At 41.8% G+C, this 14,981-nt stretch overlaps 2 protein-coding genes across 3 annotated transcripts; both read right to left on the bottom strand.

Moving 5' to 3' along the window:
• Positions 1-292: 292 nt before the first annotated feature.
• On the bottom strand, positions 293-7,729 carry arf2b (ARF GTPase 2b). 2 transcript variants are annotated; one of them, XM_030077171.1, is made up of 5 exons: positions 7,580-7,729; positions 6,226-6,383; positions 4,789-4,899; positions 2,450-2,574; positions 293-2,229 (listed from the first exon to the last, which is right to left on the bottom strand). In XM_030077171.1, the coding sequence occupies exons 2-5, from the start codon at positions 6,371-6,373 to the stop codon at positions 2,068-2,070; spliced, it is 546 nt and encodes a 181-aa protein (XP_029933031.1). In that variant the 5' UTR covers positions 6,374-6,383; positions 7,580-7,729; the 3' UTR covers positions 293-2,067. The 2 variants fall into 2 exon arrangements, with proteins under 2 accessions (XP_029933031.1, XP_029933032.1); XM_030077172.1 differs by lacking the exon at positions 7,580-7,729 and adding an exon at positions 7,425-7,558.
• Positions 7,730-8,517: 788 nt separating this feature from the next.
• On the bottom strand, positions 8,518-14,746 carry map3k14b (mitogen-activated protein kinase kinase kinase 14b). The gene is made up of 12 exons (XM_030077166.1): positions 14,505-14,746; positions 14,158-14,292; positions 13,867-13,996; positions 13,601-13,729; positions 12,641-12,745; positions 11,617-11,780; positions 11,211-11,361; positions 10,488-11,084; positions 10,148-10,254; positions 9,911-10,031; positions 9,717-9,817; positions 8,518-9,190 (listed from the first exon to the last, which is right to left on the bottom strand). Exons 1-12 carry the CDS (start codon positions 14,607-14,609, stop codon positions 9,026-9,028), a joined length of 2,010 nt encoding a protein of 669 aa, XP_029933026.1. The 5' UTR covers positions 14,610-14,746; the 3' UTR covers positions 8,518-9,025.
• Between the last annotated feature and the right edge of the window lie 235 nt (positions 14,747-14,981).

Genomic DNA, 14,981 nt, shown 5'->3' with positions numbered 1-14,981 from the left:
TGAATCTGATAAATCTCAAAGTTGTATTACATGTCAAGATGTCTGAGAAAAATTGTGCATGATCTTAAAACTGCACACAGATCACAAACAGACAAACTTGATGCTAACTTTTCAAGTGTCTGCCTGTGGTGCATATATAACTTTTAATTGCATACACCATAGTTTAAATCAAACATCCTCAAATCTATCACATCATCCTGCCCCACTTTAACTGTGGCATGAGAGAAAATAAATGTAAGGTCTTTAAATAAGTCTAAGCACAACTCAAATGATGTCACTCTCCACACCAAACTGTAGGATCGAATCATGTTTATTGATGTGTTCAGGAAATCCCCACAGAAACAGTTTGTAGGGGAACTCACAGATTTACAATCATTCTTGACAGAAGTGCCAGCTTGACTCCCACAGTTCCACACTGAGGACACCCGCTGAAGCTCATGACAAGTCAACTACGCACCCATCCCCCCTAACAGGTCTACCACCAGTCCTTTCAGCTCAAGGATGAGGTTGTTACCAGTGCTTGTTTTATTGGTCTTCGATAATTCAGCCATGAAGCAAACAGTGCTGTAATGTACAGTAGCCTGTTGGCACCCAGACATTTGAGCTAGGCTTCCTTCTTTCATATGCCTGGAGCGTTTACAGTTAAGAGCCTTCATATTTGGTGCTTTTCCTTCATCCCAACCAGGAAATTAGACAGCTGCATGCTTACAGCTATTGTTACCGATGTATTACTGCCAACGCTTTATGACAAAAAAAATATATCTTGAAACATCTGCAGTTGAGGCCCTCAAGGATACACTACTTTCATATACAAGATTTGTCCCACTGCTCAAATGCATTTGGTTCAATTGTGGTACAAATAGAAATGCTAAAACTAGATACAGAAAAACAACACATGTAACATTTCTCAAAGGAATACCGTTGTAAGCTTTTGCATGTATGAGGACACCTATCTCAAGTTACTGGTTGAAACCATCAGGTTTTTGAAATGCCCAACACCATGTATTGGTGACCCAGGTAAGTGCAGGAGCATTGTCAGAACTGTTAGACTGAAAATCATCACACAAAATCCAATTTAATTGGGGGAATTAAAAGTCAGCTACTAAAAATCTGAAATGAGAGAAAAATAGCATATACTTAAAGGTCCTGATTTCAAAGAGAATTTTATTTTTTTAACAATTCTGTTTAAAGATTATTGGCTTGCCTTGTGCTTCATAGTCTTGCTTACTGGGGGTAAAGGTAGTGTTCATTGGAGAACCATTGCTAAGAATAATCTGTTATATTCCAATATAATAATAAAACAAACAGCATGATTTTCAAATGACATAAGAATGATCGAGGATGGCTGTTTTGTTTTTTGTTTTTTTTTGTTTTTTGTTTTTTTTTTTCCTTTTTGAGTTGCTTCAACCTGATACAGGTTACGCTGCAATTTACTGAATCTCTTTTATAGGTGGGTTGAGGTTTCAAAATCAAAATGAACATCCTGGCATTCAGTCAACACTGGGTGAACATGTCTGGTTAACACAGATATATACTACAGAGAGAGAGGGAAGGAGAGCTTGCACCCTTGCTCTTTCTTTGCCTTATGAAAACCATGCTTACTGTGGAGAGTAAGGGTGGGGAGAAGGGGGCCGTGCAAGACTGAGAGTGGGGGTAGGCTGAGTGGGGTAGGAACTGAGTTTGGTGGATGGAGGAGGGGCTTGAAGAGCCAGACCACTGTTTCCACAGGAGGTGTGTAAAAGGCACGCCAGGGTTACTCCCAATCCCAGCCAACGAACACAGAGACGCCTTCACACCCACACACACTCACTGAACACGCATACACGGTACACACGCACACACCCACACACGCACACACAAGCAGCACAGGCAAGAGCCCCATGTGTACTGACAAGAGAAGAGAGAAGGCAGAGGGGAAGAAGGAGGGAATGGAGGATGTTCTTGGAAGAAAGAACTGGGGTTGAACATGAGGTCAGATGGGAGCGAAGGGGCCTGGATCCGGTGCTGCCACTGTGTTGGAACAGAAAAAAATAAACAACAAACAAAAATCAAAACTGGTGGAATGGATCATTTCTGGTTCTTAAGCTGGTTGGAGAGCCAGTCCAGGCCCTCATACAGGCCGTCCCCACTGGTGGCGCAGGTGGCCTGGATGTACCAGTTGCGCTGGCGAAGGGAGTGCAAGCCCAGCTTGTCTGTGATCTCTGCAGCATTCATAGCATTGGGAAGGTCCTGGGAAAAGAGGGCACAGTCTATCATAATGCAATGTTTGATATTTAAAATGAGGCCACATGAAACAGGTTACCACTGCAGACATTTTTAAAGCTTTTCATAATCTACAGAAGTACCATTCTTGGTGTGCATAGGAGCCAGCAGCTACTATCCTAAACTCAGTTTACAGTTAACACATAAACAACTTAACATTTTATAAGAAACAAAAAGGTAAGCTCACCTGTTTATTTGCAAAAACAAGCAACACAGCGTCTCTGAGCTCATCCTCAGCGAGCATTCTTGACAGCTCCTCTCTGGCCTCGTTCACTCTCTCCCTGTCATTGCTGTCCACCACAAAGATAAGCCCTGCATGCAAAGATACATGGTTGTTATTACTGACCAGTACACGGACATGACAGCAATATTTCTACAGGCTTACAATTTGGGGTTGTAGGTGTGTGGGTGAGTAATGTGGTAGAAATAGAAACATTATGTTCAAAATAAACTCTACTCCATGGCAGAACAATGCTCTGTAGTCCTGCTGAATTCCAAAATAGAAATCTATCTCTTCCTGTGGTCAGAAAATGACTTCTCCCCAAAGCGCTGTCCTTTCTCCCACATCAAAAGCTGTAATTTTGTTGATCTAATGGCTCTTATGTGACCCAAAGTAAAAACCAAAGAGCCCATACTGTGTCATGGATAAGTGCAGCCCAAATCTTTTTGGTTACAATTTGACCGGAAATTTTCCTTCCTCATCAGTCTTGATAAAATGTAATTTTTAAAAAACTGAAAAGTAAATAAATAACAAGGAGTAAATCACACTGTGAATCTCCAGTATATACCAAATGCTACAAAACACAAGTACCTCAACATTAACTCAGCTTATGATCACAAACCCTTGAAGACTAGTCTGAAAATTTGGATATGCGAAAAGGCCAAGTTGTGAGTTCATTTGTTGAATTAATGTTATGCTTTTCTGTGACAAGCTGACAAAACAGAACCAAATTTTGCAAACTAAAACTAGAAAACCTTTCTGGATCAATATACTGAAAAAATATAATACAAACATTTTTACTGTAGAACACCATTTACCTCTGCTATCAAATTTTAATAATAATAGTATCAACTGTGGGCTTCCTTAAAGCTAAAACTCTGACGAGTCAGGGTTTCTTATTCTGATTTAGTGGCATCACTAACAAGGATATACCTGCAGTCAAAAGTTGACAATGACACATTCATGTGTTTTTTTTTGTTTTTTTTTCAAGTGCAACTTTCAGTTTTTATAATAATTACTATTAAAAAAACAATTAAAGAACACAACTATTTCTTAAGCATGTAACTGCAATTCATTGCTTTGTTTGCTGCATCATGTATCGATCATAAAGATCATAGACACTATGAATCTTCACGGTGCATCATGTATCATCATGTATCACTCACCAATTGGATGTCTGTTACTTAGTGAGTGACACATGCCACTAAGTCCAAGTGGGCAAGTGTTAAAACACAGATGGGCAACCACAGTGGACACAAACAGTGAATCATAATTTTCAGCTTCAATTTGATGCTTTGAGCTATCAAGTCATTCCAGTTATTTCACCTAAAATTATGTAAATGATGTGTAAAACTGACAATACTGATGGAAAGCAAGCATGGTCAGTTGTTTGCTTTGAAGGCAGGCACACACATTGCAACATTATCATGTCAATAAAATAAATTTTTTTGATATATATTTTTAGAACTTTTTTTTATATATTTTAAGAATTTGTTGGGGCCGTTTTCTCTTTATTAGACAGATGAAAGCAAGGAAAAAAAGGAATGTCGGTGGGGGGATAACATGCCACAAAGGTGTCAAACCCATGATGATGTCACTCTTGCATAGTATATGCCTTTTCCAGCTTTCTTTCAGCTTTATGTGTTTGAGGCCACATCTTGTATTATTTGTTCCAGCACATTACAAGTTGGAATGGCATCCCTGTAGCTCACCAAATGTGCTATCAAGTTTCTTTCACATTGACGCAACAGTGGAGGAAACAGACAAAACTATGGGAAAACTCCCATTTATTTTGCAGTACAGTGTGCCGTTTCCAAAATATAATTTAGTTTTATATTGAGAAATAACACTGCAGTCATCTGTCACTAGCAAAGAGGCCCCCAACTGTAATTTCACACCTGCATGCTCACCATATGGATGGCGGTGTTGTTTGTAGCTGCTAAATGTTTGTCTGGTGCATGCAAGAGGGTGGACAAGCTAAAGCAGGTCTACTGGTGTGTGAATTATCTGAGATGGCAGTGAACAAGAGGAAACTTTAAAAAAAAAAAAAAAAAAAATACCTTGGCAAAAGAAAATGGATCTACGAGTTATATCTTGATAGTCTTAAACTTTGCATAAACATATTCAAATCATTAAAATCCTGCAGCAGCACCAGAGGCGTTAACACAGTAAACCATTCAAAATTCAATGGTGGTGAATGAGTCACTAATTCACTAGCTTTAAGATAATCTTTCATGCACCAATGAGGCCACCTATTGGTAATTATGTTAGCTGACGCTAATGCCAACAAAGGTAAGTGCCCTCACCTTGAGTGTTCTGGAAGTAGTGGCGCCACAGCGGCCTGATTTTGTCCTGACCACCCACGTCCCACACTGTGAAGCTGATGTTCTTGTATTCTACTGTTTCAACATTAAAACCTGGACAAAACAGAAGAGACACAAATAAATAAATAACTGAATACAGACTGTGCAATTCAGGTTCTCAAGGTTTGCACTCAATTTGCTAGCCATAACAGAGATCAGTACTTAATGCTCAAGATCAAGTGTTATTTTTCTCCACACATTCTCCATGGACACTAAAAGTCCATGGCAAGCGAAACTTGGCAGGAAGTTGAAGACCTTGATGAGGAGGATTCCATTACCAAGTGGCCATCATTAAAACAAGACTGGGGCCAGTTGAGGTCTACAGTACATTCAACTTAATTATATCAGTCAGGTGGTAGCCTAGAGGAGATCATACATTTGGGCCGGTGTGTGTCCCTGCGTGTCCGCAGCTAAACTCACACACTTCTGGGTCAGCTCATTCATGTCATTCACTGTCTAGTTTGCTCAACCACTGCTCCCTCTCTCTCTCCCTCTCCCTCTCTGGGACTATCAGCCCGATATATTTTTTTAACCTATTGTGGTTGTGTTCGCTCCAATCATGGATGAAAAAGCCCAGGAAGAGTGTTGAGTTTTTTGAGGGAGTTTACAAAACACACAGCTGATGAAAAATGTCAAAAGAACACAGAACAGACACATATTGAGTAAACACTGTAAAAACAGTCACAGGTTGATGTAATCTGTAATCTGATATAATCTGATGTAAAACAGCCATCGCTGCTTCATATGTCAGTAGACTAATTTTCCTCAACCTTGCGGGTTTTTGAACCGCCGTGCACACACAGACAACAATGGGCTGAAAGAACCTTTTAGTTCCTTGAAAAGTAGTCTGTGGGAGCAAGAGTATGGGGTAATTTGGGAGGAAAACCGCCTGTAAGGACAGAGACAGAGAGGAGTGGGGCGGGGCACACTGATGTGTGCACAGTGACAGACTGAATGGGGTGTGTATGAGTGTATGTGTCAGATAGAGAGACGTGAGCAGTACTTTTGAATTTTGCTATGGTATGATGTGTGTTATAAAGTGTAATGGATACAGAGAATAAGAAAAAGTTAAACTCAAGAGGGTTTCGGAGTTTATGGTATATGTACAGGATTGTATTTAATCATAATTTATTATGTAATTTAATATGTAAATTGAAAAGTGTTTGACAATATAATGGCTGCTGAATCTTTCCCAAGTTTTGTTCAGCACATTGGGTAGCCTATAGTTCAGAAAAGGGGAAATACACCTGGTGATTATCTGCATTCTACTGAGTGCACACTTAGTTTACTTTGAAGTGATAATTTAACACTGCTAATAAAAACAAAACAATACTACTGCAGTGTTCACCGAACAAATAATCTCAATATACCCATCCTTACCAATAGTGGGAATGGTGGTGACAATCTCTCCAAGTTTGAGTTTGTATAGGATGGTCGTTTTGCCAGCAGCATCTAGACCAACCATGAGGATCCTCATCTCCTTCTTACCAAACAGGCCCTTGAATAAGTTTGCAAATACATTCCCCATGGTGACAAATCTGTCAAGAGACGAGCAGTGAGACGGGGTTAGCAGAGGGCACCACTTGCAGTGCTTCAGCAGAGGAAGGAGGACAAAAAAGTCAAATTATCAGTATTAATGAAGACACCTTCACAAATATATTATACCACTTTATCAGTGATGTTGCTGTATGTTAATGAAAACAACAACACAGCCACCGTTTTGTAAATAAAGGCTGTTGATCATGACAGCCCTGACAAAATTACCACAACAAAGCGGTGATATCTCAGAATTACGGCCATCGCAAAAAAACGAAAAACAAAAACCTTGAGGGGTAGCAGCAAGTTAAGCAATTCAAGGTAAGCCAGCAGCATCGTGTTTGGTGGTGCTGTGTTACGTTGCTGTCTCAGCGTTTCGTTTTCGGGGACGATACGTGACAGTCAAACCGTGGGGCTAACTATCATCTAACGATTCCCTGGACAAACCCAACCACCTTCCACGCTGTTGAGCATTACATAGCGAATTAGCCTCTGGGTTACCCACACTACTAGCTACGTTAATCGCCGGATAAACATGGCCTGTTCTAGCTGGCTAGCTTCATCCCTGAAAGTGGCAAGGAGATGTAGGAACTGTCACAAGACGCTAGCTAGCTGACAGCAACACGACCTTTGCTGAGGACCTATTGACAAACAATACAGCTGAGAGCAAATTAATAGCAATGGATATTCGGAGCAATCTCTATTTTTCTTTTAACAAGGGCATAACTTCACTTAGTTCGCGTTTAGCCAGATACCCCGGCTCAAAGCAGCTTAGTCTCACGAAGGGCGGATGCTTCGTTACAAGCCAACACCTCAGCACTCGCTAACTTAGCTAACGCTAGCTAGCTCCCTGACGTTAGCATGCTAGCCAGTCAGCGATACGAACTCGCGGAGAAGAGCTGATTTAGGAACCCTGCATCTTTTTTTAAACAAGACGAGATATATATATAGCGGGCGATAATGCGCGAAATCGGTAAAAGAGCTGAGTCCAGCCATTTCTAATGTCCGTAGTGACAGCTATTTGATCTGTCTGTGAACGGTACCGTTAGCTAAATGCCGCCTGAGTGTAGAGAGGAAATGGTGACGTCATTTCGATATTGTACAACGACAAAACGAGACGTTTGTACAGGTCAATCGCCGCTTCTAATAATACAGCCTTTCGTGGACAGAAAGGCATCCCTTTTGCGATGATTGTTACCTTTAGAAAGACAGCTTCTCGATCTTTCTGTTCTCTTTCACCGTCACTCCAAAATGGCGTCTTGCGCAACCAGGGAGACACCGGCGAACGGGTACTGCCCACTATCAAATGTTATCCAATCACGTCGCGTCTTGCGTGAAATTAACCCGCCTCTTTTTCCCATTCGTCCAATCACAGGATGTACGGGTTTCTCTATGCAGCGTCGAGGAAGTGAACCGCACACAAGTTTATTCAAGTTCCAGCCGCAGCGAGTCACTTTGAGAAAAAAAAGTGGACAACATCAAATTGATAGTGTTTAGCTGCGCTATGCACAGAAATCACTTAATGCCCCACGCCTTCACTACTAATACGTCATATCACCATTACTCCAGCTAATGGGATTGCTGGAATGCTGCAGCTGTCATTTGGAACAATGATTTCTTGTCTGATAGCCATGTGGTGGCATGAGGCTATCATTTAATCAAAATGCTATAGAGTGTAGACTAAGGCTATCATGATACATTTTGGTCATACTGTACACAGCTTCTACTGTAGTTTATTACATAGCTAAATCACCCTTTTGTTATTTTTTTGTTAGTGTGTAGTCTTTAGTTGGGCAGGCTGTTTGAAGCCAGCATGGTCAGGCAGTACTTTAGTTTCACATTGTTTACATATGGGTTTCTGAACTACTAGGAAACTGTTTGACATGAGCAGGGTCCACTGCTTTAGCCTGGGTAGGTGGCTTCTGAAATAAGCAGGTGTTTGAATGGTTTACAGTGCCGGCACAGGCCATTTTTTGATTCTGATTTTTGTTTCTCATTTGTAGCTGTTTGTACTATGTATTGTCAGTCTACTGCAAATTCCCATCCAACACATACCTCCTGCTTTAGGTAAAAGCTGGAAGAGATGGAGAATGAAAGGATTTCAACAGGAAAGGAGAAGCAGAGGAGAGCAGCTTTTTTCCTTATGAGGTCTTATACATTTATTGCGATATAAAATGTCAATATTTTCAAGTAATTTTACCTTGAGAGCTTATATTTTTGGCAGTCAATCACATATTTTAAACAGCTTCATAAACCCTTTTTAAAACCAGGCAACATGCCAGCACTATTTTCCAGGTTATAGAGGGAGAATTGGACAAATTGAATTACCTCCTCAAATGAAAATTGCACATGGATCTGAATATGCAACTTAAAGCAGGTAATAAAAAAAAGTGCAGTAAAATCACCACAATGACATAAGTACATGCAGATGCAACTGACTTAGCCTATACCTCAGATTCCCACCCAAATCATTTGCATTCCAGCATTTACTTATGAAACTCAATCATGTCAACATCTTAAGAATAAACATGTAAGCATTTTTCTGTCAACACAGTCTTGGCACAAAGAGCAAAAGGGAAATCCAATGCTTACGTTAGTGCAAAAAAAAAAAAAAAAAGAAAAAGAAGAAAAATATATATCCGTCTCATTCCCTGAGCTCCAGCTTGCCATCCTTGATCCTCCAGCTCCAGCGCTGGCAGTGGTCGGGAGCAGGGACACAGCGGAGCCAGAGGCCAGACTCCTGGATCTTTTGCTGGAAGGGCACCATCTTCCTGTCCAGGGTCTCCAAACTGAAGGCTTTTACTAAGATCTGAACCACAAATGAACATCCATGTCATTTTTCAGTCATTAAGTCAGACATAAACTATGATATGTATATTTATATGAATTCCAGCAGTGTTTCCCTGCTTGTTTCAGGCCTCCGGAATGACACACATATCAACATCCCTCTGTTTTGGAGCTTTCTCTCTGAAGAATTACTGAATCGAATAAAGGGTGGGTTAGAATCTGTCACCCAACATTTAGCATTGAACGGTTTATTGGCAAGTAGTAGAAGAGACAAAAACAAAATAAAGCCTGACTGCCATTTGTTGTACATGAACGAATCACATATTATAGGCTACATCGAGTTCACATCACAAGTTTGAGTCCGGGTTCTGTGATTTCTGAGGAACCCATTTTTGCATTTGGTAGTATTCCCCTTTAAGTTCCATTTCTACTTGTAATTGTAAGGTTCCTCTGTACAAAGAAGCAACAGAGGCAAATGCATTACACACACTGCAACCTCCTCAAAGCACTTGAACATGCAGTTCTGACATCATTCAGCTGTCTCTTACCTGATCACTAATTCCTATCGCAACATGGCCCACTTTAACCTGCCGGCGTTCACGAATCCTCAGGCACTCTCCGTGGATGTTCTCAATCCAGATGTCGACACCTGGAGTGGGTGAATGACGGCAGAAATCAGTGACTGAATAGCTGAGCAGGCAGGAGCCAATCATCCACCGGGAGAAGAGGCCTGCGATCTTACCTTCGAGGCAGTACGAGGATGGCTGATTTGCTGAGACCAACCACTCTAGATGGCCATCTATCTGGCTGTTGTAGGAGGAGAAAACTCCAGAGCTGAGATCATCCGATGAACGATCAGAGTCCTTGGAAATGGAAAAAAGAAAAAAAAAAACATTTGGTCTACATGTTTTGAATTTTCTTTTTTCTTCATGAGAGTACTTTTGTGCATGTTCACACACACACATACATTCATACACACCCTGTCTGAGGCCTCTATCTGGGACGTGTCTGAGCAGCTGAAGCAGGACGGAGGGTGATCTCTGGGCTCCGGGGATGGACTCTGGATCATGTTGCCTGTAGATACACCTAGTGAGAGACAACATGTCGGAAATGAGCTCTCCTGCGACAGAGAGGAAAGGTCGGTCACTCGTTGAAACCAGAACTTAATCAAACATTGCAGTCATCCTTTAAAAAACCTTTTATGTAGAATCTAAGTTTATTGATTTGGGATATTTTTCCAGTCAAGAGATTGGGACAATGTCACTTTAGAAGGGTGTTGCCCATACTGAGCTGTCTTCAAGGAGTTTTTCCAGACTCACCGTCTCTGAGGTATTCCAGCTCTGGTTCGGATCCCCATGAGTGGCCAGTTGTCTGTTGGCCTTTACGCAGCAAAGGGAAATGGACTTTGAGAGCATGGAAATATTCTGTGAGCGAGGAAGAGTCACACTCCTCTTCCTCCTCCTCTCCTCCCTCTTGTTCTTCCTCCTCTTCCTCCCAGTCCCCCTCGTAGGCCCTGTCATTTTTTGGCCATGCTCCCCTTTTCTGAGAATATTCCTCCTCTCCCATGTAAATATCCACCTCAGAGTCTGACCCTGTTTCCCAGTCTTTGTCATCTGCGACGTAATATTGCCGCAAGGATTTTGGCTGGGATTCCCATTCCTTAGTCAGGGAGTCCGTCTCCTCCTCAGAGTCTAATTCTGAAACACCCTCCTCCAGGTCACTGCTGTCTTCATCCATCGCCCTCGTTCTCCAAGGGCTCACCCAGTGCATTGTGGGGGCAGAGACGGCAGTGGCTGGCTTAGCTGGGGTCAAGGGAATCCCAGGTGACAGAGTGCAGGGTGTGTCTCCATTCGTGTTGATGTCATGATCCACTTTCTCCAAGGCAGCTTTGATGGACCAGCGACTGAGACCTCCAACTGTGGAGCAAAAGTTTACATTCAACATTGACAGCACTCCGAGTAAAGTCACAACAGCAGTAATTATACTAACAAGTGCCAAAAATGTATAAGGAAAGGATATCAAACAGTAACTAATACACCAACCTGCTCTGAGGGCCTTGGTGGTCTTCATCCTGAGCTCCCTGGCTGAAGCTCGTCTGTCAGGGTCTTTCTGGAGGCCAGCCCTGAACACTTTGGCAGTGAAATGATTACAGTTGGAAGGCACCTCCCATAGCGGTGGAGGCTCATTGACAATCTGACCAGTGGAAGACAAGAAATTTCAGAATATCTATATGCCATTTTGAATACAGCGTATATGGGATGGAGTTTGTCAGATCATGGTCTGGTATTAAACTACACCCTGTTTGTGTAAATATATCACCTTTTGATATCTTCTGTTGGTTGTTTTGATTATGTCAGAAAGTGACTGTATTCTTCTCTCATGTGAAGATTTTTTTAATGTAATGTAGATGAAAGCCAGTGGATTTATGCTCAAATAACAGACTCTGACCTTGAGACACAGTGGATGGGAGTAATAGCGTATCCAGGGGTGGCATCCATTGAGCATGTGCAGTAGCATGCAGCAGCTGCTCCACACATCCGCCTTGGCACAGCGCTGCTCCCCCCGTGCCACCTCGGGGGCCATGTGGGTCTCTGTGCCAGCAAAGCCAGACCCTGCAGGGCAGGGACAAACAGTAACTTAGTTGTCATCCCTCCCTTACATCTTTTAACCTTCATTTCCTCCCCAAATCACATCCTGCTTGCACCTGATCATGTTCCTGTTGTATTTATGCATTCTCTCCTTGGCTCTTACCTCTATAGTTAGCACTTTTCTATTTTTAGAAAAGTTGCCTACGGTAATATTGGTTACATATAGTGGCCATCTAGCCTTATTCTATTGTAGGACTCATAGGAAGTTGGTTTGGATTAGTCCCTCACCCCAAAATGTCAATGCAAAATATCTCTGGAGCCCTGCAACATCACTCCATCACTTTCAATAGAAGCAATCTCATTTGGGTTGTAGAGTGGAAGTGGGCTGGGATGTGAAAATAACTTTAGGGGAAAAAATTAGAGGGCATTTACTGTCCTTTATCTATTCATTTTGAACTTTTTGATGCCCTGCAGTTGCCACAGGACATGATTACATAAGTCGTCATCTTCACTAGTCAGAGTCTCATTATTACTGAGGGAAAATCCATGTTTGTAAGAATCACTGGAACCAGTACAATAGGAATCAATGCAATCAGTGTTGCCTTTAATCAGCAAGCCTTTGAATTACCTGCTTTATTTTCTTATACACTACTCTTCTTTTACTTTTATTATGTTTTTTCTTCAATTTGTAACCAAATCAAAAAATGTGATTAGTCAGTACTGAGTCAGATGAATGATGAGGCCCATTTGGTAATAGTTGAATCTGCAATGTCAGATTTTGGCACATTATGTTGCTTTCTTATTTTTTGCTTTCTTTCTTAAGTGCAGAAAAAGACTGCTGTAATTTAAACCCTTACTGGAGGATTTGAGTCAGTGTTACTCACCCTTGAATGCCTTGGTGCTCTGTCCATTGCCATCTAATGTCTCAGAGAGACCAAAGTCACAGAGGAATGTGTTTCTGCAGTCCGTGGACAACAGCACATTATCAACTGGAATAAAGTCAATACACACAGCATTTTAAAAAGAGAAAATGTTTTCAATCAGTTCTCATCATGATGATGGTTGACTGTGAAAAGCCACAGACTGTGAGAGTGATGGGTAAATGAAGGCGGTAGTTCTTGTTTTCTGACACTAGAGGGTGTGCTGGGCAATATCTACAGAAACAATCAAGCACACACATATGCAGTTGTTTTCACCCCCTGTGTGAATCTGCTCACATTGAATTAACAGGGCAGGATGGAGGGGCTTGTTTAGAATGGGTCCCTTCTGACTCAATCCTCTCACACAGATTACTGAGGGTTTAGGGTAGTAGGGTCAGGTCAGGATTAGGTTCAATCGCTCATGGAGATAGGTCACAGTGGATGCAGCATTCAAGTTTTATGGGGCCCCAACTCTGTCAGTGCTTGCTGATACTATTGTCACTGGGAATAGTGTGGACCAAATAATGTAAAACTAAACCTCAAAAGCTAGGCATGACAAATGTGTTTACTAAAATGAAATAAATATCATAATAATAAATAATAAACTAAAAAAAAAAAGGCTTAAACGTTCCATGACATAAAAATGAAAGTGCATTCCATCCTGGTTTGTTTTGGAAATATTGTTATTTTGTAATTGATGAGGGGAGGAAACGCCTGACTTATGACTGTATCCAGATCAGTTATCAGCAGATGGATGCACGGTGTTCATGTTCAAATACAATTTTCAGTCCTCACTGTGTAAACAAAGCTGATAGTTTTACTCCACCAAGGCTGCAGTAAACCATCTGGTGCTCAAATCAGGTGGAAAGAAGCACTAAAAATTGCACTGCAGTTAATAATGGGTTGCTTATGATGTTGACATACCTTTGACATCCAGGTGAACGACATGTCTGTGGTGCAGGTGGTCTAGTGCGCCCAGTATCTGACGGAGGTAGTGCAGTGCTAAATCTTCAGGTAGGGTGCCTTTCTCTTTAAGTAGCTGGGCCAAACAGCCTGAAGATGTTTAGAAAAGACTCAGTGCTTAACAGCTTGGTATTTCATTATCTGTACACAAGACAGCCTTATACGGTATGTTAATTATGGCAAAGTAGAGGTGCTATTTGTTATTTTTCACTCTGGAGAAAATGTACCTGGCTTCAAGTCCATGAAGAGGAGGATGTTCGGCCCCTCCCTCACAGCCCCAAAGAGCTCCACTACACGAGGAGAGTTCAGAGTGCTCCACGTGCTCACCTCCTCACTGCTGAAGTGACTCAATGGGATCTGACATGGATGACATTCAGCTAAATCTTTCACTTTTCAGAGGCAAGTTTGACTGGGAACTACTTATCATCTCTGTACTCAATAGCGAAGAATGCACTTTCAAAAGGTTTGGATGGTATGTATCTGGAAATTAACAAATGACTCAGTCTTTCTTGGCTCACCCTCTTCGCTGCACACTCAAATCCGGTCCTTTTGTCCCGTACGCAGAACACATCACCGTATGAGCCATTCTGGATGTGGTGAAGAATGCAGTATTCTTCTTCTTCCCTGTACTTAGACCTGTAGGGCTGGAGTTGCTGAAAGAAACAAAAAAATACAAAACAAAAGCATAAAGGAGCGTTATCTCCTATATGGTATTCTCTGTAGTAGATATGAGTAAAAGCCAAGTATTAAAAGCGTATAACTGAGATTGCATAGATGAGAAGTGAGTTAGTACATCCTGTATTTCAAGCATATTAACGCCAGCAAAAACGAATTAATGTAAATGAATTGAATGTAAATATCTTACACTGTGAAATATGATTCCTTCATTGACATTTATTTTGGTCATCCACTCATTGGGTGTGTGTTTAAGCAGATCTTTGAAAAGAGGCAAAACAAAGTGCTTTGGCATCCGTGTCACTCTGCCTCTCAGGCCGTCCAGCACTGTGTCAATATCAGACACACCCTCAGCACTATCTGTACACAGACATGTAGACACAGCGTTGTGAGTGCAGGTGCAGTCAGAAATCCCCTGTGTGCAGCCAGAGGCCCCTGTACAACTGCTGCTGGACTGAGACCCACCCTGCCAACTGGAGGTGGATTCAAAATCCAGCTCAGCATGGCAGAGGGAGGGTGTAAAGCCAGACACACCCATCAGGTCATAGGTTGTGTCAGACACGCCTGTTCCATCTTGGAAACTGTCTGAGAGGCAGCCCAACGGGTCCTCCAAGCAGCAAACAGAGTCACACCCATCCCCTACACAGCAGGATGAGTCGGACTCCCT

Source organism: Myripristis murdjan, chromosome 19 (genome assembly GCF_902150065.1).
Source record: "Myripristis murdjan chromosome 19, fMyrMur1.1, whole genome shotgun sequence".
NCBI lineage: Eukaryota > Metazoa > Chordata > Actinopteri > Holocentriformes > Holocentridae > Myripristis > Myripristis murdjan.
Note: the sequence above shows the minus strand (reverse complement) of the source record. Positions and strands in the feature narration are given on the sequence as shown.

Excerpts from the sequence above, each read along its gene's own strand:
- arf2b (XM_030077171.1), bottom strand. The coding sequence starts at position 6,373 with ATGGGGAATGTATTTGCAAACTTATTCAAGGGCCTGTTTGGTAAGAAG. Across the intron at positions 4,900-6,225 it reads CACCACCATTCCCACTATTG|GTTTTAATGTTGAAACAGTA; the intron begins GTAAGGATGGGT and ends TGTTTTGTCCAG. Across the intron at positions 2,230-2,449 it reads TTGTTTTTGCAAATAAACAG|GACCTTCCCAATGCTATGAA; the intron begins GTGAGCTTACCT and ends CTCTTTTCCCAG.
- map3k14b (XM_030077166.1), bottom strand. The coding sequence starts at position 14,609 with ATGCCAAAGCACTTTGTTTTGCCTCTTTTCAAAGATCTGCTTAAACAC. Across the intron at positions 13,997-14,157 it reads TTGAGTGTGCAGCGAAGAGG|ATCCCATTGAGTCACTTCAG; the intron begins GTGAGCCAAGAA and ends CATCCATGTCAG. Across the intron at positions 10,032-10,147 it reads AGATAGAGGCCTCAGACAGG|GACTCTGATCGTTCATCGGA; the intron begins GTGTGTATGAAT and ends TCCATTTCCAAG.